The sequence below is a fragment of the Falco punctatus genome (genome assembly GCF_963210335.1).
Source record: "Falco punctatus genome assembly, chromosome: 4".
Lineage (NCBI taxonomy): Eukaryota > Metazoa > Chordata > Aves > Falconiformes > Falconidae > Falco > Falco punctatus.
The window spans coordinates 6,954,562-6,978,349 of NC_137583.1; the positions used below are offsets into that span (position 1 = coordinate 6,954,562).

Consider the following 23,788-nt stretch of genomic DNA (forward strand, 5'->3'; position numbering starts at 1 on the left):
CTCATGCAGCTAAGCCTATGTGATAGCTCTGGTTGTGTGAACTCACAAAAATCAAGAGGATCCACCTTTATCACACCTCAGTGGCATGCCAGTAAGATGACATAACATAAAACCCTGCAATTCTCTCGATGCCATGGCTGCAAAACCTCTGTCAGGGAGCAGAGGAACCTCCACTGCCACGCCAGCCTTGGGACGGCTCTTCAGCTACTCACCAAGTCATGGCAGCCACCGTTGTCCATGAGGCATGGGTTGATTGCATCGCAGTTGTAGCCGTCACCAGCATAACCCCTCTTGCAGACGCACTTGCTCTGCAAGCAAGAGACATTTCAATTTTACAGACCTATCAGAGCATCCTCGTTTGCTACCCAGGAAAGGTCTAAGGCAGCAAAACCTATTCTTAATTTATTTTCCCAAGTTTTCTTCCCGGTCTTTTGAGACCTGGAAATGTGGAGATATTTCCTTAGAGATAGCAGAGCACCACCCTCTATCACAGCCCGCACACTGCCTGGTTACTCAAGCACAGTGATCCCCTGCGCTGCTTGGCTGTGTGTGTGGTCACTTGAAGGTGATGGTTTCCATCTCTATTTCAGCTTTTCAAAGGGAATGACATAGACTTTGTGAATGGCAGAAAGAGAGGACGGGTTAACTCCAAAGTTCCTGCTTTCAGGATAGCTAGGAGAGCACTGGCACATCTCATCTCACTAAAACCTGCTAAAGATTTGGCTCCTTTTCTCAGCACATTGTCCAATGCTTTCCTTGCTCAGTGGGAAGAAGCACCTTGAGAAGCAGCACCCTGAGAAGCCACCTCTCCTGCACGCCTTCCTCCTGTCTCAAGATGCCTGACTCCTGGCCCAGCTCCCTCCACAGACACGCTTTTCTGTATATTTTAGCATCACCCAGAGACAATGCTGTGATCTGGGAACAAGAGGGACGCAGCAACTGATGCCTTATACCAAGATGTGTTATGGAGCGCAGTCTCCTCCCTTTGTTGCAAAAAATTCTGAGAGTAGAGCAGCAGCCTCAAACACATCACTGCGTCTCACCACATGCAAGTATGCTGTGTGGGTTTAGCTGCCACCGGTGTTTCTGGCAGCAGCCACGCAGCCTTTGCAGCTGACCAGCCTGATTTCCACAGCTGGCAAGCCAGGGCCATCTCAGAGCAGCTTAGTAAATGTGAAGTCCACCATCAGCCTGCTTAGCATGATCATACCTGGCCAGGGCCAATATAAACGCAGTCAGCATTGATGTGACAGTTCCCTCTGCTCTCCAGCATGCAGTTGTCTATAGCCACGCAGGCTTTCCCGTCCCCAGTCCAGCCTGTGTTGCACTGGCAGGTGGCAGTGCCGGGGCCCGTACTGGTGCACGCAGCCTCCAAGAGAAGGGAGAGGAAAAAAATGACACTCAGCAGAAGGTATGCAAATGCAATGCAAATAGCGCAAAATAGAAGCACAATGCAAATACAGCAGCAAATATCCTTCATCAGACTGTGGAGAACTTATGAGTGACCAACTCTGACTCCAGCGCTGGGGGTGGGGGTGGAAGCATCTTCTCCAGAAAAGTCAGGCAGCTTCATAATATAGTGATTCTGGAAACATTCTGTGTTTTCAGCGAGGCAGATACGTGTGTCTAGGATGGCTCAGAACTCCCAGGGCATTCCCTACCATCCTGTAAAGCTCTTGCATTATAGAAGAGATTTTCCCTGAAGAGGAATTCTCTTCACACAATCTCCTGCCTGGAAATGTTCAATGGAATCAATGATGGGAGCCAGATCTCTCTCAGGAAAGACCTACTTTGTATCCAGTGCCATCCTATTTCCTTCTACACAGCCCAATGTGTTCCTGCCACTAAGAGGTTTAAATTATAATGAGGTCTGACCATTTGGCAGTCGTTTCCATTATAAAGCACCAGAGTTTTTTACTAAGGATAATAATGTAGTGTTGATGGCTACTGGAAATACAAGCTGGAGCTCACAGTTAAGCTACAGCCTAAACACAGCAACAGAGAAACCAACACACATTACAAGAGCTTGGGAAGATCAATACAACCCAAAAATTGTCTGTACCGCTCATCTCCATGGCTGCCCAAACATCTGGTGCAAACCAGCCCAACTCTCCTTGGGGTGCTGCATTTTGGCACCAACCCAAATGATTGACATCCTTATGACAAGTGTGTCAAGGTTCCTGTTATTTCACCTTATCTTACAGACAGGGAAAGTTAGCACACAAAATCTGCAACAGTCCCAGGAGTCCTGGATTCCTGCTCTGATGGACAGGAGCTGCTTCTCCATACTGTTACCGTCTGGCCCCACTTACATTCTTTGAACAGCCTCCTCGTTCTGGCTGACCGCACAGGTCGATGGGTTGGCAGGAAAACCCATCACCTTCGTACCCATCCATGCAGATGCACCTTAAAGTATAAGCACAAAAGGGACACAGATAGAGCAGCCCCTTCTGCAAGCCAGCAGAGAGCAAAAAGGCAGTTTGAGCCCCTCAAGCAAGCAAGAACCTAGCTTTGATTTCTAGCAGGTTGGCTGCGTTAATCTATCCCGTGCAAGAAGAACGCAGACAGACATAGACAATTCACAGCTGCTGTGTGCCTGTACAATGAGGATGTGCCCACCTGAACGGGCACGCCAAAAAGACTGACCTTGTTGTGTCATTGAGGCTGCAGACAGCGTTCTGGTGGCAGTACTGGGACAGTCCGCTCGGGCCACAGTTCTTGGACGTCTTGTCACAGAACTTGCCGGTATAGCCTTCCTTACAGGACCAGGACTGACACACACCACCGCTGCCAGGCCTGTTGTCACAGACACCATGGACACAGCCACAATCTGACAAGTACATGGAGTAAGATCAGTAACTACAAAAAGTCCAGAATCCAGCACAGCGAGGCATTTTTTAGATTCCCAACTTTCCTTCACAACCTCTTGTGAACCAAATGATCATCCCATTTGTTCTTGACAGAGGGATGTCTGCCGAGAGACATCCACCATAACCCGAAACCTGGTGAGGGAACACTTCCTGTGACTGCCTGGGTCCATGTTTTCTATAAGCTGTAAGGACAGGTTCAAGTTTAGGCTATCAAGCTCAAGGTCCTTGTCAACTGTCTTTTCTTTCCTAGCAGGACAGATCTAAATCAAAGCCCCACACCTAGATTTGGCTGATGTTTCCAAGACCCCAGTCACCACTGTCAAAACAGCTGTGTTTTCTCCACTGTTGTTTGAAGGGACAACCACGATGACATTTCCGTCACTTCTTTCGTGATGCTGGTTTTGCCAGAAGGGAATCTGGGATACGTGACCCTGCACTCTGTCCTTGCCCTGCATTTTCCTCTAGTCCCTCCATCAGAATTACCAACCTTCGTCACAGTTCTCGCCATGCTTGTTCGGGTTTGAACAGATGTGGCAGGCTATTCCTTTGAAACCTTCAAAGCAGTTACAGTTGCCATTCCCTTGTATGCCATCGCTGCACTAGAAGGAAAACAAAGGGATGGAAACTCACAGAACCAAGGCAAAGCTGAGGTGTTGGTAGCTATCAAAGGTACTTTGAGACTTGCAATAAAACCCAGGACTTTGAAGAGTGGTGGTAGTAATACAGTGTCTCACATAAGCAGAGCTGTCCCCAGCAGTCATGACATGATTCACACTAGAGCTCAAGATCTAAAACACACCGAGTACATGCCATTCTCCCTGGATCTTCTGCTGCCACTGCTATGGGCTTCGCTCTGGAGCACAAACTGAATTACAGTTGTCTACAGCTACACTCTCTAACCACACTGTCTCAGCTGCACATTGCAACGCAGCAGGATCTTTCATACTTACATTTCCCCGGCCATAGCATGGACTGGAAAATCCCCCTGGGCACGGCATGCAGTCTGGACCAAAGAATCCTTTGCAGCACCCAGGTTTCTGAAACAAAAGCAAAATTGCAAAGGTATGACGTGACTTCACAAGAATTGCCTGGAGTCATCCTGCCTCATAATTCTGAAATCCTGGTTCTCCTCTCTGCCATGAACTGAAATGGACCATCTCATTTGGCATCTGCGTTTCTAACAGCTCTGGCACTTAGATTAATTTCCAGAAAAACCCCTCTTTCTGCTCACAACCTATTCTCATAATAAATCACTGTTTTCTGCTGTCTCTGGCTTCAATGAGTAGGGTCCATATTTTTTATTTGTTCAACAGTGTTGGCGCACTCACTCCTACTTGATCTTTGCTGAGGATTGCATTCTTTGGAGGGATGTATCAGCCCTGGATCACACGCCTCATCATGAATGACCAGTGGAAGAACAATCACAAGACAAACAATCAGCAGTATTTAATGAGACACCCACAAATCATTTCATATAGTCAGCACTGTGAGAGCTCAGGAGCTGCAGACACAAGCATAAGGTCCATCAGCTTGCTAAAAGTGACTTTCCTGAACCGTCTGACAATGTTTCCTAAACAGGATGCGATCACTTCACAGCTCACAGCACTTTCCCTCGGTTTCCTTTGGGAGAAATGCTAAAACCAGGGCACTCTCAGGGAAAACATGCCAGAGCTAACACTGCACCGTTTGACTCACGGCTTCCTCCAGGCTGGATGGTTGCAACTGGCATCCTTTATTTTATTTATTATTGTACTCGGGTTTAACTGAGCTGTCTTCTAGCATTCGCAGCAGGCTGGTACCCTGTGTTCTTTCTGTTTGCCAAAGCAAACGCAGGTAGCCAGTTTATGTGATGGTCCTGGGGACAGCCCTTGCGTGGGACAGCTTTGCTTTTGCTCCCATCCAGCCCTCTCTCAGCTCAAGGAGTCAAAGCTCTTCTTGATGAATGAGGAAGAGCAAAGCTGCGCTCCTTTCAAAGGGAGCGTGGTCTTCCATCACACTCACCATGACAGTTTGATTGCAGTACCTGGCGCACCCCTTCTTCAGGACGTTCAGGCCTTGTGGATCATGGATATAGACACATTCTTTTGGGAAGAGCGTTGGTTCCTGTACAAACACAACAACTCGTCAGCACTGTAACCTTGCCCTTTGCTCTTTTTGCTGCACAGAGCAACTATGCCTATCTCTGAGCTGAGGAAGTTCACGGAGGAGCCAAGGTGAACAAGATACTGTTACGGCATGCCTATCACGAAAGAAGGCACATGGTGGCTTCCTGTTGCTCCCAGCAGTCCCCAGGTCTGAGCCAAGGTGCTGCCCTTTTTTTCTAAAATTAGTATGCTGTGGGAGAGAGTAGGGGGAGAGGGTAGGGGGACAGAGAGAGGAAGGGAAGGAGAGGAGACAAAAGGGAGAAAAGGGCGGAGTGGAGAAATAGAGGGGAAGAAAGAGGGGAGGAAAGAGAGAGGGGAGAAGGAGGGAGGGAGAGTGGGGCAGAGGGGAGTGAGAGAGAGAATGAGAGAGGGAGGGAGGGAATGGAAAAAAGGGAGGAAGGTGAGATAGACAGGGAGGTGAGACAGAGGGAAGAGAGAGCAGGGGGAGGAAAAGAACTGCAAGTAATTTTGGAACAATGCTCAGTGATGTGTCATGGAGTTAGACACAGGCAGAATTGGGCTCCAGATGATTCTGGCTTCACCTGCCTCAATCAGAGAGGAAAATGAGTGACTAGTGATTTTGCAGAGCTCTACCTCAGACGTTCATGCTGAGACATCAGCAAGTTCTTCTGAAAGTCAGGTCTCTGAGATGACGCCCAACAGTCAACAGTGGTGAACACCTCTCTGGCTTTCACAAAGAGCTTGGGCCTGGCCTTTACATGGGGATTTCCTGAAACTTGCTGTTCTGCTAAACTCAGCATGGGACAACTCAAACACCAGCCCCCAAAACTCCTCCTTACTTCACCTTCAGCTAGTTCTGCTTATCTCCGAAGCAACAGGGAGCATAGGCCAAGAACAAATTATTTCTCACCCTCTGCAGCACAGGAAGCTTGCTGTGATTCTCTGGCCGTGACACAGGCTGTGATACAGTACTGCCGTGATATGATAATACTGGATGGTACTGGTGGGATCAGGCTGGGTTCTAGCAGTTTGGAGGAGCTAGCAGACTCAGCACGTGAGCAGGAAAACTCTGCCTTAAGCAGAGCAGAAGCACTAAGAGCAAGCTGCAAGCCTACAATTTCGTTTAGCCCAGACTGTCTCACAGCTCTCTCCATTGATTCAGCAACCAGACTTCAGAATAAGAAACAGCACAGAGCAGTTAGCGGGTGACAGTCCGGGACCACAGAGCAGGGATATGTGGGGAGAACATATCCTCCAAAAAACCTCTCTACTGGCTGCCTTTCCTGCTCTCCATTTATTTAGAAGTGGCTTGGGTTAGAAACCTTCATCATGCAAAGAAGAAATTACCAAAACAATCAAAAATATTTACCATTTCTCTGCTGCCAGGTGGGCAAATGCTGTTGTTGAGGGCCTCACAGTCCACACAAGAGCCCTGTTAAGAAAACAAGAGGGGGAAACTTAATCTTCCTAAAGGAACCCATTCCCCATGCCAAGAACACTACAGAGCTACCACTCCCAGTATATATCCAAAACATCACAACATGTATCAGAAACATTTCTAGGGAGGAGTTTCCGTGCTCTGAAATGGGGTAAGTTTATCACTTAAATAAAATGACTCCTTTGTCTCAAGGAGATACTTGCACCTGACTGCAAGATGGGGTCTGTCTTCACCCTGTGAGTCTATCAGCCACACAGCTGCTCCACAGCTATGCTGGAAAACACGCTGGGCACCCATGCAGCACGCCTCACTACATCAGTGAGCTGTGTGGGCCCTCTGGCCACTTGGGCTTAACTGTGTCTCTCCAAATCAGGTACCTCTTGCCTATTCAGAGCCTCATCTTCTTCCTTCAGTTAGCTACCAATGATCAAACTGGGGAATAAGCACCTAAAGTAAGGCATTCAAAACTGCTCAGGTGAGAATACCGCACCGCATTTGTAGCTCCTGCTCCTGAATGACTGCTTCCCGTCCAGACGACAGGACACCAATGCTAACAGCGACGGGAACAAACCATTGTCAGCTGGGTTATGGTGTGAAGATCATATGCGGCAAGTGTATTTCTGAATCAAAGGCAAGATGGGTGCAAGGAAAGAAGAATCTGCAAGAAACATCTGCTGGTTGCCAGGAGAGCAGTGCCAAGTGCTAGCAGAAGAAACATTGGTGGTGCTGATACTGCCTAAATTCACATCAAGGGACCTCTCAAAGAGAACACATTTCCCAAATGCAATTTACACAGACTTTTGTCCCTCCGGGTAAGTGTGGGGTCTACAGCAACCGTTAGCGTGAGAATGGAAGAAGCTCACTTACTGTCACAATTTTATGTTGCTCTTCATTGCATCTGTGAGGCAAAATGGGAATTATTGAAGGAGGGATGAAGATGCCATCCAAAGTATGAATAATACCATTTGATGCCACAATGTCTCGCATGTTTAAGGGGATCCCTGACTCATCCATCAGAATTCTTCCCTGATGCAGAAACACAAATAATTTATCTGCACTTTAGCCCATTACATTGTATCAACTACATAAAGCCAACACAGAAAACAGACAGCACACAACATCAAGTGCAACCACACAAATGGTCAAGCCACTTCGTGGAGTCACAGGTTGGATAAGAAGCAAACCAATTCAATGATCTCATTTAAGTCTAGTTCTTTAAGTAGAGGAGGAAGCAGAGATGGGTTGAAACCACATTGTTCAGAACCACATCCAGACTTTCTCCTTGCACAGGAGGGTTTGCCCAAAAGGGTTTTGATTCATACTTACATCTGCGCTGATGTTGATGGTAACTATCTGGTTAGACATAGTAACAATGTGTGGCATCATTATCAGTTTCTCTACAGTCACCTGTAAAAACACAAGGGGACAGTATCACAAAAAAGCAAGATCATTTCAGTAGAGCTTACAAAATCCTTCCATGGTTCCCACCACTTAAAAAACATTCTAAAGCAGACGTGACTTCAACATTTACATTTCATGTAAATACCTTAACCGCAAACAATCGGACATAAGGAAAACCAAGACTTTGAATTGTCTGCAATACCACAAACACAGTGCTGGTGGCCACAGTGCTGGAAAGGCACGAATAGTGTCTTTCAGTAATACAGCTACACGTAAGGTCAGAATAATAAGGGGATTTTTGCAGGACATGGTCAATAAATGCTGAAAGCTTGGCCAGAAGCATAATAGGAAATACATTTTGACTTAAAGCTTATTTCTAAAGGCAGCAAAAATGTAAGCTGCAGATACTGTATTGAGAAACGTAATTGATTTCAGAAGTTGTAAGAAAAGAACCAAGATAATTGCTACTTTTGTGTCCATCAGGTTACTAAAAAGTAGCTCAGCTTGTCACCATGTTGTATTCATTGACTACGTTTTGTCAAAGTGCTGCTCATTTTCTCTATTGGCATTAAGAAAATCACAAGGACTGACATTTCCTTCTCAGTAAAGAATGGGAATAATATTGATATTTCTTAATGAAGGACATGACATTATACCATAATACTTGAGTATTCACTTCCTCCGCAGGTTTTGTGTCTAACTTTAAACATCTTGTTTATTATATAAGGGAAAACGTCTTGCTGGTGCACTGTATTGATTTTATTTACCCTGCCATTATACTACACAGCAATGCTGGTGCAAAATTGGCAGTACTGGGTCAGAGCACAGGCTCACGTGCACCAGTTCTCCATCTCTAACTTTAGCCACTGGTGAAGCCCAAGGATTGAGGAAAAGCAGAAGGAAGTTTGGACCAATTCTTCGCTTGGCTATAGCTTTTGTATTGCTGCTATTAGTGTTTTAGGGAAACTGTAGGGTGGAGAGTTCATAATTAAGGTAAACTCTTAATTAATCGTTTAACAAATTAAAGTGATAACAAAGAGCATTTGCCTGCAGCAAACTGCCAGACAATATTTCCATTGTAAAGGCCATCCAACTAAGAGGAACCATCACTCCCAGGAAACTCAAGTTTCGTGATGGAAGAGCACAAGTTGTCCCTTTCAACAACCACTTCCATGGTAAACTTTTTGCCTCATCAGATCCTGAATCACATTTCTGCTCCTCCAGGGAGTCCAAGAAGCAGCAGCTGAAGTCATCAACCCTCCGACCTCTATGCCAAACAACACAGTTGACAACATGCTGGCTCGAAGGACCCCAATCATGTGGAATTAGAGCTGCCTGCCTTACCGCTGCTGAAGCGTAGATATGATGTTTCACAAGTTCCTGAAGCTTATTTATGCCCTAAGGAAAGAAGAGAACATAAGAATTGGATAACGCGTCACTGCTCAGGGGTAAGAGGAGGCAATGGTATTTTCTTTTAACCAATGACTGACAGTGCTAATGTATTGTAACAGTGAAATCACTTGGCAAGTAAGTTCCTTCATTTTCCCCTACCCAAAGCTGGGGTGAGGAAAGAAAGCCAAACATCAGATTTAACCAATCTGGTTAACCATAGTTCTCATTTCAGATTCCATCAGCATTCACTTCTTTCTCAAAGCCTTACAGAAACAAAGACATGGTTCAGCCATCCCCAGGAAGAACAACTTCAAGCAACGATCAGATACGCTGCACAAGCCATTCCAGCACAGCCTAGTGCAACACAGTCCGCTCAGGATGGCTTCAAGTACTAGGAGCTCTCACCTCTGTGAAAAGGTAAATAAGCCTTCCATCTCTCAACTTATCCACACCATCATTACTGGGTACAAATACAGTAAAGGGGCCTGGTCCATCCAGTATTGCAGGCAGGCCGCAGTTCTGCAAAAACAAGAAAAGATTTCATTGTGGATCTAACACGAGTTGGCGAAGGGGGGGTCTATCAGGAAGGGAGTGGAAACTAAGCAACCCACTAGAGACCGAGCTATTGAAAGGTGAATGTATACAAGAGGCAACTGGACACCAGGGATAGGTAAGTAATATAACAAAGGCGTAAATGCCACAAAAACATAGCTTAGACAATGAAGGCACTGGTGTGAATACAGCCAGTTTGAATGAGGGGGTGCTGGGCTAATGCTCCCTGCGTGCTTTAAACACAAAAGTACACATACACAGACTAAAACCGTATCTTTTTGCCTGAAGAGAAGAAAAAGAGAATCAGGTCTATAATCACAACTGCAGTTAGTGAGATTTGTAAACAACTAACAGCCACAGAGCTGAAAACAGGCAGGCCAAGACTGTTGTGAGCAATGCTAGAGCAGATTCAGATGACTCTGATGGAGAGAAAGGAAAATCAGTCTGTCCCTGGTGAAAATACTAATGCAATGAACCCTGGGCAGCAGCCTCAAGGGTTTATAACCTGAAAACTGCTTTTATTCAGCCCCTCCAAAACAGGTCGCTACAATCTAGCTTGGCATGGGCGGTCATGAAACCTTCACTCTTTGTTCGGAGAGTGGTCAAGAACTAAACATGCTTTGGAGAACAAACTCTCCAGGGGAGAGGGGAAAGGGAGGTGGGGAAGCAGATGGAAAAGAGGCGTGTATGCTTGCTGCTTGTGCCAGATCCCCTGTAGATGTGAAAGCTCCAATCTTTTCCATTAATTTGCTTATGTAAAATACACAAAATAAGAAATTACACAGAAAAAAGCATACAGAAAGCAAGCCAAAGCACTGAGATGCATTTAAATGTTATTCAAAAATTTCCACAAAAATAGTAGTGGGGTTTTCAACAGCAGCAATGCCACATCTTCCTGGGGCAGATGCAGACATGCTCACCTCCAGTATAGTTTCAAATCTACTGAAGATCTCCATTGACGCAAGGATCTCACCAATGGTTTTCTGCAAGAAGATACAAAGAAGAATAAAATGCCTGGGGCTGAAGCAAGGTCTGAGCACATACTGGAATGCCCTTGGCCAGTTTATGTTTGTGATTTGGATGTAAAGGTCTACAGGAAACCATCATCCTCTAAGTCTTCAAACCCTCTATATTGACCAGTTGACCTAGCAAGGACTGAGCCTGCAGCAACCTAGGCACAAAGCCCTTCCTATGCACAACAAACGACATTTTCCAAGGTACCATGCACCTGAGCACCCTTCTGCTTCCCTAATCCCATCTGCAGATCACATTAAATGAAGAGGCAATTGCTCACTATCAGTAAAACTAGAGACACGCTACTTCCAGTGATACACAAATCAGTTCTGGTAGGCAGTGGAGCTGCTATGTCACCTCAAGTGTCCCTTTGCTTTGAGGACAAGAGTTCACTCTGCCGCCTGCAAATGAGCCCCACCACTGAGAAAATACAATACATACACATATTTGTGAAAACACAGGGGAAATAGATGCCTTCCTTTTTGCCACAATGCCCATGAAGACAAAGGTAAAAGGAGGAATGTCCCTTCAAGAATCAAAACTTGTGAAGGGACTAGTTTGACCTTTATTTGCTGGAATCTGCACGCTTTTTGGCAGAAGGTGCTTCCCGTAGAACACACAAAGGCACAGAACGTTATTTCCAAGGGACATGAGTACAAAGGCTTTTGATGCCAAAAATGGCTAACGTGATCACTAGCCTTCATTGCAAAGCCAACATCACAAGGCAGTGTCAGAAGTCCAGAGAAAGACATGCTCTGCAGGGAGCTCTCTTACTGTCCTGCCATCCCAAAGTAGCTGCAAATCCTTCTCCACAGGTACCTGAGTACACAAACACAGAGCTGCAGCTCCTCTGGACCTCAGACTCTCCTTTTTGGCAAACATCCTCATGGAGGTCGTAAGACTGAGAGTATCTTAAGTGACGGCAGACAAACATCAGTGCTGGGCACAATTTAATCCATATGAAAACCCAGAACGTGTACAATTTATACACTAGACTCAGGGCACTTCAGCCAATGTGCTACTAACACTCAACACAACATTCCAGCTGTTTTTTAAACACACAAAATAAACCCATGATATTACACAGTCTGACTATTTTTATAGATTAATTACAACAGTGTAAACTATTACCAAAATCCTACCAAATCCAAGAGTTTGTGTCATTCTCTCAGTAACTTGCAAGGAGGTAGGAGGTAACAGGGCCTGCTTTCTGCATATATAAACAATATAAAAAAGCTCAGGCATATCTATGCAGTAGATGTAGCAAAAACTTCTCTCAGCTAACAGGGAAAAGTGCTTAGCAGAACTTGAACCTGAAGCCCCTCCCCAGTGTCTTAAATTCAAGACATTACTTCAAAATGCAAAAGTCTAATGATTATTTGTCCTCATTTACATTTTTACTGTAAATACAAATTTTTGATTACAATTTCAAAATGCAGCACAGACCAATTAAAGAAAATCTTCATTTGATTTATATGTGAAAAAAGCTTTTTTCGATATCTATCCTGCAAGATACATTTTCTGTAAGATACAACTGAAAAAGAGCTCATCTGCTATGAAGGCAGTGATCTTCCTCATAAAAGCAGAATTCTCTGTGCATCCAAGCACTGTAAAAGCATCACTGTGAGGTCTGTATCAGGTTTATGTGATGGTGTTAGCTACTTTTAATGGTACACTGACATAATAGTGCCTAACAGGCTTTATCAGGAGCTAGAAACAAAATAAATAACCTTTTCCCTTTAAATAAAAAGCCTCACCGATTCAGAAATTTAATGATGAAAACAGATTTTTTTGAAGTGTTTATTCCACTGTCCCATAAAACAGAAGAAATACAAATGTCTGTGTACCTGTGGGTTTCTGAGGTTGTCAGCGCTGGTTTTCTTCCTTAGGGTGTTAACCACATGCATGATGCCATTGGCTGCTGGTAGGTTTGCTTGCAAAACATTGTACAGTTCCCCTGGCAGGTCTTGATATCGAAATGATTTGATGTACGTCTGGATAATAATAATAATAATGGGTTACTTTCTTGTGGTATATCTGCGCTATCATTACAGAGCTATAAATCATTGCTCCCTTCAGTGTTCTCTGCCTATGGGTCAGCAGGATGAAGGCACAACCAGAGTTACTCTGGAGAAAGTAAATTTAAGGGGTGGCCTGGGTGTAAAATAAACATCCCGCCTCTACTTGAATTTGGGTAACGTTTTGATCCTGGAGGGGGGGGGCTTTTAAGTTTTACTACAGAAAGACCTAATCCAGGACAATCAGCTCTAGAATTAAGTTCGCCTGAGTATGAACGGTGCTTGATCCCAGCTCGGGATCACAAAAGGGTGCCCTGACCATCAAGTTGCAGCTGCATCTGTCTGCCAAATACAAGGAGAGAGGCACAGTGCCTCCTGGGCAATGCAGTACAGAGTTTGGAGGCAATTCTGTAACTAGAGCTTTGATTGCAACTTTTATCGGTTAGTAACACCAACAAGGAGTCTTCGTAACAAAGCCAAACCAGTCAGGCTCACTGAATTATAAGGCACGTATCTGGTCCTTCCATACCGTACACAACCATGCACCGAAGCTGGGTGTATGGAGGTGTTCCAATGGTAACCTGCAAACTAAGCATCTCAAGATACTGGTGCTGCAGCCATAATCCAAGTTCAGGCAACCGCAGCTTCCCTGTGCGTTTTATTTCACCACATGCATCTCTTGAACTCCCTGCCCTGAACTTCAGTTCACATCACCGAGGATTCTGGCTGAAACAAAGGAAGGGGAGGGCAGACTTCCCAGATCAAAAGACTCCTGAGCAAACAAACAGGAGAGAAGTTTAAAAGGAGCATCGACAAGCTCAGTTCGGATTCCCTGGCTCTAAACAGTGCTTTGTCCTTTTGATGCATGCAGGGTGCATGTATTACAACCTAGACCTCAGGGCCAAGGCTGGATCCTCAGAGAGGAAACATATGGCTCTCCCTTGGCCAGCTGTGAGCATGCATGCAGGAAAAGTGCAGGATGGAGAGAGAACAGTGGATGCTGGAAAATACGAGTCAATCGGAAAAGGGAAAAGGGATAAAAAGCCTTCCATATCAAAACATAATGATGAAAAACCCTTTGCGGGGACGACTAAGAAAAATAAAATAGAAAGAGGGGAAAAGGGAAACTGGAAGAGAAAATATTCAGCATGTGGCTGTGTCCAAATACACCATCTCCAAGGAGAGGCATTCAGTCTGAAGAGAGACTTTGCTGCCTCTTCCACATAGATATTGCAGCTGCTAGCAGTGTAGGGAAAAGGTCTCTTCTCTGGAATACACATACAGACCAAGGAAAGACCATTCACAAGTCAGATTCTGACTAACTGGTTGTCTGCAGGACAGGAGAAGTGGTTGCTTGGGGTGTCTGGTCTTAAATCACCTTGCTTTGGACTCCACAAAGGATCTTGTTGTTCTGATCGCAGGCAGGCTGATTAGAGAAAAAGGTTTTCTGGTTAAGAAAGTGCACCAAGGAAACCCTGCTCAACCTCCAGTCTGTCCTACATGAAAGCAACGCTCCAAGACTTCAATTCAGGAGATCCTTTACCTGGCTACTGAATGTTAGCTGATGTCCTGACAAGGTCCACAGAGTCTTGGCTTTTACCATGTCTTCTATCAGGTGCAGACCAGGAACGATGTGCATTCTGCACAAATGCTCAGCAGTGGTATCCTTTGGGGAATAAAGACCACATAAAGAAGATAAAGGACATGTTCTTTCAAGAACCTCATTCACTGAAAGAGCCATAACATTACCTTTCTCCCAGCTAACACATAGAGGAATTCTTAGCATACGAGACTGAGCTTCCCCTCTTCATTTTGGTTCACTGGAGCAGCACTGTGGCAAGTCTTTTACTTCTGTGTATACGTTCAAACACAGGCAGACTGATTAACCTGCAAGTGACCTACTTCAGAGGAAACCCCTAGACAGAAACCTACTGGACTTGGACAATATAAAAACTATCTTTGCATGCTCCAGATAATAAAACTTGCTGAAGCTCCCCATACAGTATCTTTGGTTATGCTGGACCATGTAGGTGGTCTAAGCTGTTGAATATACATTTAGTTTCTTCCTTTCTTTTCTGTGCTTTCCATCACTAGCAGTTTTTTAAGACATTGGAAATGTAATGTTCAAACGGGGTTGGTCTGTATGGATTATTTTTAAGGCATTTACCTTCTCATAACCAACTGCTAGCTGCAAGTTAGCTGCCACCTGAAACACAACAGGCACCTTGCCTAGCACGCAATTAAAATCCCTACTGCATGAGCTCCAATTGTAGCTCACGTGTGCTGATTTTTAGCTCTGTCCTGGGAAAACAGCTTATGTACCTTCTCATCTTAATGATGGATAGCCTGGCTGTGGGCTTAACTGTGCAAAAGCCACTGCAAAAGAATACAATTTAACTAATAAATAAATAAAAAACCCCAATATGACCTGCAGGACCTACTTGCTGAAGCTTAGAATTCTCAGACCTTTGTCTGGGTTTCCATAGCAGTTTTCTCCAGCCCTGCCATACTCGCTTAATAAAATAAGCTCTTCTCAAGAAGCTGACACCATGGCCACAGGCCCAAAATCCAATACTTTGATGCAAATCTCAGCCCCTTTTGAAAACCCCACCCTCAAGCAGTGAAAAGCCACCTCAAGTTTTGAGAATAGTCACAAGCAGGAGGTTAGAGCTTTAAATGAAGACTGGGTAGAGAAACTTACGCTTCCTGACATTAAAAACAGACAAACTCTGTCAATATTGAAAAGAGAGACAGAGATTTTAAAAATAATGCAAGGGATACAACATCCTCTATGAAACTGTAACTTAACCAGACAATGAAAAGTCTTCCCAAGAGATTGCTTCTATAAATACTGCCTTTCAAAGTTCCTCTCTCGTGTGCCCATCAGTTTTTTACAGGCTGCAGAACTCAGGCAGGAAAGAATCCTAAGACCAATTGTGCTAAAACCAAAAAAACTTACGTTAAATTCCATTTTGTCATGAACCGGAAGAAGGGATGGTACAAAGACAGTGAAAGGCCCGTATTTAGCCAGCAGTGTGGAGCAACCAGAAGCTGTAAAAAGAGTGGCAACGTGAAATAGTTACTTGGCATACGGTTTAACTCCAGCAATAATTATTCCTCTTGTTGACAGCACAATCCAATCTACACATTTTTGGCCTGATGCAGGTAACTAGTACTTGTTTACAAGGAATAAGGAGGAGTTTTGTATTTCTGTCACAGCCCAGCTTGGCTGCTATCAGTTTTAAGCACTTGCCCACAAGATTTCTGAAGGATCGCTGGTGACTTGGGTCCACTTTGAATCACTGCTGACATTTGCAGAATATTCATAATAATTTTCCTCCCACATGCTTACTACCTTGTTCTTGGGCCAAGTGTCCTCTGTCTTCTCCTTGAAACAACTAGTTTCTGGGTGTAAACAGGATTTATCAAGACTAAATACTTCTTGAGAAGCTGCTATGAACCCACAGTTGTCAGTCCTCACTCGATCATCAATGGCCCATCAACAAAGGTCATTAGCTCTTAAGTCCCACTGCATAGGAGTTAGGATCCCAGAGATCTTCATGTGGTTGCCAATAGCACAAATCATTATGGAAAACATATGCAAAAAACAAGTGTTGGCAACAGTGATACGTAGCAGGGAGGGGTATTCACAAAAGCTAAGCTGAGCTTTAAGCCCTATCTCTATGCTCCCATCAAGTTAGCAGAGGTAGAGAAGACTGTGTAGAAGATGAGTTGGAGAAGGTATCTAACATAAACATGCTTTGATGGGAGCTAAAGGGTTCTTATTCTTTCCTTGTATTACAGTGAGGCAAAAATTAACCTTTGTGGATATCACTCCCCACACCTGCAGTACCTGGCTTCTAAACCAGTCTGCTACCTTTGCAAAGCAACTGCTCACCCAGAAATTACCATGGTGCATAGAATAAGGCCTTTTCATCTCCATAATTGCCACTCACACGTGCATGCTGGCAAGAAGGCCATTTAAGGGCTTAGTAGATGTTCTACTAAGTAGAGGACCCATGGCACACCAGCCTCAAGCATCACCGCTAGAAGATCCAACGACACTTGAAAGAGTGCTGAGCCTTCAATACAGATACTCGCAGGTGGAGGCACACTGGTGGTTTGATACAAACAGGTTTAAATCACACTTCCAAGGCACGTTTTCCTTCTTGTGCAGATATGGTACAACCTTCACCAGGACTGTCAAATACCTAATACACTCAGCCACAGTACTCTCTTTAACAGTCTCCTCAACTGACAATCCAGAACTGGTAATCTGAGTTCGGAGATGTGACGTGTTTGATTTTGTAGAATCACAGAATCATAGGCTGGTTTGGGCTGGAAGGGACCTTAAAGACCACCTTTTCCAACCCCCTTGCAGCGGGCAGGGACAACTTCCACCAGCCCAGGTTGCTTCCAGCCCCGTCCAGCCTGGCCTTGGGCACTGCCAGGGATGGGGCACCCACAGCTGCTCTGTGCCAGTGTCTCCCCACCCTCACAGTAAAGAATTCCTTCCTTTCATCTGATCTAAATCCACCCTCTTTCAGTTTAAAGCCATTACCTCTTGTCCTATCACTACATGCCCTTGTACAATGTCCCCTCCAGCTTTCTTGTAGGCCCCCTTTAGGTACTGGAAGGCTGCCATATCATCTCCCCGGAGTCATACACTGAAAAATAGTTCTATTACACTGAAAGGCTTCGAGCCTTTTCTGACACACTCTTGCCCCCACATTTGTCCCATTCCCCCAAAAAATTCAAAAGACATTTACCAAACATCTTCCTGGCGACGTTTAAGTTCCTAGCAAACCTTCCTCGTGAATTATACCGATTTATCTCACTGAAGAGATCTTTATAGCAACTTCTCCCATCTCCAATCTCCCCTTCTTTACACACACAGCTAAGAGACAAGAATGAAACACAACAAACCATCATAAAACAGTTCCCAACATACTCAACAAATATGAGTAGAACATGTCGGTATCTACACTTGAAAGACAAATCTCAGCTTTAAGGTGTAGGTAAGAGCTTAGTAACTTCTGCCTAAACTAAGTGACAGGAAAAAATATGCACACTTCTGGAGTGCAAGCGAATTTGGACCTACTCGAAGAGGATGAAGATGCTTTCTCAGATACAATCAACATAAGGATTGTCTGCTCTAAAGTTCAGGGTACAGATAGCCACGATATAATTATCCACACCTTTCTAACTAGATATTCAGCATCAGACAATTTGAGGCAATCCCTAAAAAGCACAGCCTATGTGAAAATCTAGCAAACAGCTCCAATGTGACCCCTCAGCTTCAGTGAGAAGTGCCAGCTCAAGCACATCAGTTAGCTACGGTTTCTCTTAAGACTTAATGAGGGCCCCAGTCAGGCTAATGACTTTTCCAGAAAAGCTTATCTACATGTGAAAATCTTTGTCCTGATTCACACGGATTTATAGTCATTACTCAGAGACTACTTAAGATCACTGGCTGATAACCATGTTTTTTCCCGTTTGGGTTTTGTCCAAGAAGTATCGTCTCTGCTATTTCTGTTTCAGGGATGCAAAGACATGCAACACAGGGGAGGGATCTGACGTTACTCCAGTGTCAGAGGGCTGACTGCCAGCTGCTGGGGAACAGACATACTAAGGCAGGGACTGTGCTGAACGCCGCGTCCTGCACTTTGCTAGCGTATCTTCAGAAAGGGAAGCGGCTGTGTTTCAGTTCTGGCCTGAAGCACACAGTGAGCAGGTGGATGCTAACAGTTTTAGCAGCACTGGAGAAGGAAGGCTCAAGGAGGTGGGACTGCTCTTGCCCTCTTCGGTCTCTCAGGGAAGCTCCACCTTTTCTTGGTAACACACAAAATCCTCGATGAAGCTTTCTCTGGTGTTTGGGAGGCCATTATGCAAAAATGATCCTAGACCTGGCAACATTTCCCATCTAAGGGGTATCAACTTCTAGGTGTTTTGCTTCAGAGGACTAAATGAGGTCTGGTGTTTCTTCCCTCAACTTCCCCCTTCCCTGTCAATCTGGAAGCATTTCTTGCTTACAGGTCTGAGTGGGAGGAGAGATAAAGACTTAGCCCTCAGAATCACGTGAGGGCAAATGGGAGCAAACAAGTCACACATCTCCCTTTTAATAACTGATTACTAACTGATAATACCCCACTGCCACCACTAACTTGGGGAACTAGGTCTCCAGTTCACACCACAGAAGGCTGCTGCCCTAGATTTAAAGTGTCTTGTGACATGACAAAATTTACAATGACTGATGTAAAACTCTTTGCTTTCAATGCACTTGTTACAAACAGGCTCTTCTCAAACGGTGGCTCTAGCCCATTCTCCTCAGTTAGCTCACAGTTTCTTCAAAATTCAGCTCATCCAAACTGAGTTTCCATTCTAGCTGCAGAATAAGCTTCTTTAACCTGGCTTACCTAGGATTCCCCTGGGAGTCAAGCTCACACGTGGAAGTCACATCACAAAAATACTGCCGACAATCGTTGGGAAATACAGAACACTCAGATGAAGGAGTTCTCCTACGCATCCCAGGCTTGCAAACACAAGATGCCTAAGGGAAGGCAACACAGTGATTATAGAACTGCAGTCAGCATCTTTTACAAAAGAAGTTACCTTACAAAAGACATGTCTGGTTCCCCTTTGCAAAATCTAAGGTGAGGACAGCAGATTTGACCAACACTCATTTGAAGAACTTCTCACCCTGCCATTTTTCAGACCCTTACAGGTTGCTGACATGCCGTTACTGCCCTTACCTCTCCTGGACGTCTGTAAACGCAAATGGTGGAGTTTTCTGGGCAGCCTCCATTGCTGTCAACGCAAGGGTTTATGGGCTGGCAAATCTTCCCATCTCCTTGAAATCCTTCTTTACAGGTACACTGATTCTTTTGTGGTCCAAGAACCTTACATACGGCGAAGGGGGAGCATGGAGAAGCAGCACAAGGATCCTGAGCTGCGGTTAAAGAGATGAGAGGTGAGAGTAACCAAATCCCTCTTTTCAAAACAGACTTACTGCAGCACAGCAGAATGCAAAAGGCCTGGAAAGAATGGACTATAAGGAATTTATACTACTATTTTAAACTTTTAAAATTTCCCAGAAAATAAAATAATTTCAGACAGCAGATGTTTTGGGGTTTTTAATCTGAGGAGTTTGGATGACACATTCTTCATGTTACTTCAGTAACGGAAGTGTGAGTGACAGAGGATGCTTGGATTTACTTCTGAATTTCCGTCATATCTGAGGATATATAAAACTGCAGCTGGGTCAGCAAAAACTGCAAAAAGCCAATGAAAACAGAGGTATCCACAGCTAGCTAATCACATGCATATCTAATTGACTTTCTTTTAACAAAACCAATTCGCACACTTAAATCTGAAATCAGTGAAGAAATCCTTCAGTTACATACCTTACCATTTAGACTGGTACGGACTCACCAGTATCCCATTGTCACAGTTATTTAGTACATACTTACAAGTGAGTGCTGGATGGAACCTGCAACTCTTAATTAATTTCTTGCTTTCAGGACCAAGTGAGAAGAGACCCAAAAACTTAGCCCTTAATCTTAAAGGGGTACCTAAAAAACAGGTTCTTAAGCCTCTGCACTGTATTCACAGTGATCAAATTCATCCAGAGATACCAGTGCAATAAGATTTTTCCAAACAGAGGACTATTTAGGGTCACAGAGAAGTTTCTCACCTTGGCAAGTGCTCCCACTTTTTCTGTAGCCCAGCTTGCAGTCACACATCGCTGTCCCATCCCTTACCACACATTCGCTGTTGGCCTCGCATGTCACACCTTTGCAAAGGGGAAGCTCTGGAATCACACAGCAAAGACAGTTTCCCTTTGAGCATGCAGGGCACTGCCGGAAGATACAACTTACCTTATGAAATATCTGGAAATGAAGGCAAATGTGGTTTCCCGAGGCCCCCAAGTGGGTGCAAAAGCCAGGGGATATAAGCGGTGCAGACAGTTTTAAATCACTGGCAGCCTGGGTAGTCGAGTCCCACAAGGCTTAGAGAGAAGAAAGGACCTGTCTGGTTTCCAGAGAAAGAACAGAGGCACATAGAGATGGTACATCTCTGCCACAGCCATGGAGGGGGCACCAGACCCTCTGTCTAGATCTGCAGCGCTCAGATCATCTTCCCTCTGCATTCCCAAGCTATTCGTTGCTCCCCAGCTCCTTTTGGGACACAAGCATCCAAACCCGTATCATAGTTTAGTACTAACAGGCCCTCTACAGCTATCAATTTATTTACCTTGGTCACACCTGGGGCCAGTGTAGCCTCCATAGCACGTACAGCTTCCATTGCCAGTGACGCCGCTGTTGCATTCCCCGTGCACGCAGTCACACACTGCAAAGGAAGTCCAAGCAAACCTGACATTCAGCTACAAGGCAGTACATAAGGATTCAGGCATACACTGGCCAACTGCCCTGGGACTTGGCACCTTCATTTCCCACCAACAATCCACAGCAAATGTAGCTCCTTTTAAAAATTGGTCATGCCACTCAAAGCTTACAGAGGGCAAACCGCATGTCCTGGGCTCAAGAAGACAAAGTACTACCCTGCAAGAGCAGCCTTGAATGCAAGATCTAGAGCAGCTTTTCAGCCACGTGTTTTAACTTCCCACTTGTCTAAGTCTCCTGAAGCCAGCGTGGAAGGAACCAGAGCCTACCACATCTGCAAGCCCAGCACTGGTGTCATTGTGTGAGCACAACCAGCAAGATCACACCTATCTCACCTGTGTGGATACAAGGGAACCAGGAGCTGGACAAAAAAGGGCTCCTTTAACAGCCAGGCTGCACTGGTCATAAATCGCTTCCAAAAATGCCACACATGAGAAGCAGCACTGTGTGTATTAATTCTGTAGAGAGGGCAACAAGGAAGAAGCTGGGAGACAAGTAGAGCAGTGTGGAAAAACTGGGAAGTGAGTGTGGGTTGCTTCAGGGATGTAGATAACAGCCTGGCTAAAAAGAGAGGAAACTGGGATGGTCCTGGTAAGGGGAGAGAGATTTACAATAGGAAAAATGGACTGATCCGAGTGAAAGACAGAATCATTTGTCTAATGGAACAGTGAAGGGCACAAAGACAAAATGCCAAGACACCTGCTATTGAACGCTCCTCCTCTCCAGCACCCTTCCTCACTCAACCACCCCCTCCTCCTTCCTTGCTTTCAGTTATTTTTGTGGAGGTTTCACTTGAATCAGTCATTCTTACCTGACTGACAGTCTGGGCCAAAACGATTTTCATCTCGACAATTCTGGCAGGCAAAACCACTGTACTGCTCCTAGAAGGGCCCCAAAATGTCCCAGGTGTTATTTTTTCCGTATCATTGCACTGTTCCACACATTGTTACAGTTTAAAGTCTCTCCCTGTTTCTTATTTTCCGTGACAGCTGAAGCAATACAGTGAAGAAAACTGCTATGTTCAGTGCTATATTCAGTGCTATTAATAATAGCAGTATTAACCAGCCCCCGTGGCAAAGATCACAGTGTGAGCCGACACACAGAGGGCGTGCAAAGTGCCAGCAAAACTCTGGCGGGCATTGAGTAAGCAACATCCTGATCACAGACAGGAACATACCAGCTGGCTTCTGATACCTCTGAAAAGGGAATACGGAATTCACTAATGCCAACAGGACTTCTGACATTGATTTTAGAGGGCGTGGGGACCTTCAGTATATATTTTAATTGATATAAGGTGACTTTGAGTTAAATCCAAAATCAACTTTTCCTAAAGAAGGGACCAAGAAGTAGGATTTTAGCTCACAATTACATAATTAAGGATACTGTAACAACATGAGTTCATAAGAGAAAGTTTCAAGTTTCACACATTAATTAAGGTAAACGTTTTAGAATCACTGTTCTATACGACTCAAACGTGCAGGAATTGTTTATACTTTTGTTGTACTAAGTCTGGAGCTGTAAAGAAAAAAAATAAACATCTGTCCTAAATTCTATTTCTGACCTCTCCTGCTTTTCCTGAGAGAGGGTGGATCTGCCTGCCAAGGCGTGGGACCAGTTCATTTGGGAAATATATCATTCAAGTCTGGAAAAGGTGCAGCTCATTAAGAGGCAAGTATCTCAGGGCTTCCTGCAGCCACAGACAAGAAAGACACTGATTGTTTCTACTGATCAGAGGGTTAAATTCAGGCAATTCTGTCTTCATTTCTCCCTAGAGATCCAACTCCATACTCTCACAAAGAGTATCTTAGTGCTACTGTAGACCACACTGAGCCTCCAGGAAAACCACCATGATGCTGGAATGACAGAAGCTGCTAATGTCCTTCCAGGCAGAAGGGCAGCCTTCATCCAGAGCATCTGCACCGATGCTATACAACTCCCTCTGACAAAAGCACATCACCCTCAGAATAAATCATGCACTGACCTTGCAGATGCAGGTCCCATTTTGCTGTATACCATCCAAGCATGTCCCATGGCCATTGCAGGGATTTTGAGATCCACCCGGACACTCTAGCAGGCAAGAGACAGACCAGGTAAGATTAGACTGAACCACCAGCACGTTATCCCCATCCCCTCTTCCCCCAAACATTGCAGTTGTGCAAAAGCAATGGCCTCTTCACCAGCGAAGTCCCTGTCTGATCATCCAACACACCTAACACCAGCCCAGAGCTGGTCAATCTGGCAGGGAGTGGCACCAAGGAGCAATTCGGCTGCTATCTAAGAAAAGCCTTTTAATAAAAGTCTAAGGCAAAGTCCCAATGGGCCATAACTAACTACATTTCAGTGACAGCACTGAAACATGTTTTGAGGTTGAACCACTGCTGCTAGCATCAGTGAAAGGCGGTATCAAACATCTGAGGGCAGTTCTGAAGCTCAGGACAGACAGCAGCCTGCTTTGCAAAGACACTGAGCATTTTTAGCTCCCTCTTGACTTCACGAAAAGCTGCAAATGTGCTCAGAAAAACATGGTCCACACATCTTTGGAGTGGGGTACCTCTAAATTCTGGAGACTATTTCTGATCATTTTAGGCACGTGATT

General features: G+C 44.9%; 1 protein-coding gene across 5 annotated transcripts in view; it reads right to left on the bottom strand.

Annotated features, from left to right (window-relative positions):
* The window catches only part of STAB1 (stabilin 1), a 59,816-nt gene that overhangs the window by 24,613 nt on the left and 11,415 nt on the right, over positions 1 to 23,788 (bottom strand). For 3 of the 5 annotated variants that reach the window (XM_080386284.1, XM_080386285.1, XM_080386283.1), the window contains 24 exons: positions 23,174 to 23,259; positions 22,004 to 22,073; positions 21,044 to 21,139; positions 20,484 to 20,600; positions 19,543 to 19,739; positions 19,207 to 19,340; positions 17,560 to 17,687; positions 15,750 to 15,841; positions 14,334 to 14,456; positions 14,169 to 14,216; positions 12,620 to 12,766; positions 10,679 to 10,741; positions 9,612 to 9,725; positions 9,159 to 9,212; positions 7,740 to 7,820; positions 7,281 to 7,439; positions 6,345 to 6,407; positions 4,872 to 4,973; positions 3,821 to 3,907; positions 3,358 to 3,469; positions 2,647 to 2,830; positions 2,313 to 2,406; positions 1,211 to 1,369; positions 213 to 308 (listed from right to left, as the gene is read on the bottom strand). In XM_080386284.1, coding sequence (XP_080242410.1) covers positions 213 to 308; positions 1,211 to 1,369; positions 2,313 to 2,406; positions 2,647 to 2,830; positions 3,358 to 3,469; positions 3,821 to 3,907; positions 4,872 to 4,973; positions 6,345 to 6,407; positions 7,281 to 7,439; positions 7,740 to 7,820; positions 9,159 to 9,212; positions 9,612 to 9,725; positions 10,679 to 10,741; positions 12,620 to 12,766; positions 14,169 to 14,216; positions 14,334 to 14,456; positions 15,750 to 15,841; positions 17,560 to 17,687; positions 19,207 to 19,340; positions 19,543 to 19,739; positions 20,484 to 20,600; positions 21,044 to 21,139; positions 22,004 to 22,073; positions 23,174 to 23,259 — 2,606 coding nt within the window. Of the gene's footprint in view, positions 1 to 212; positions 309 to 1,210; positions 1,370 to 2,312; positions 2,407 to 2,646; positions 2,831 to 3,357; positions 3,470 to 3,820; positions 3,908 to 4,871; positions 4,974 to 6,344; positions 6,408 to 7,280; positions 7,440 to 7,739; positions 7,821 to 9,158; positions 9,213 to 9,611; positions 9,726 to 10,678; positions 10,742 to 12,619; positions 12,767 to 14,113; positions 14,217 to 14,333; positions 14,457 to 15,749; positions 15,842 to 17,559; positions 17,688 to 19,206; positions 19,341 to 19,542; positions 19,740 to 20,483; positions 20,601 to 21,043; positions 21,140 to 22,003; positions 22,074 to 23,173; positions 23,260 to 23,788 lie in introns of those variants that run through there. The other 2 variants (XM_080386286.1, XM_080386287.1) reach the window with 2 other exon arrangements.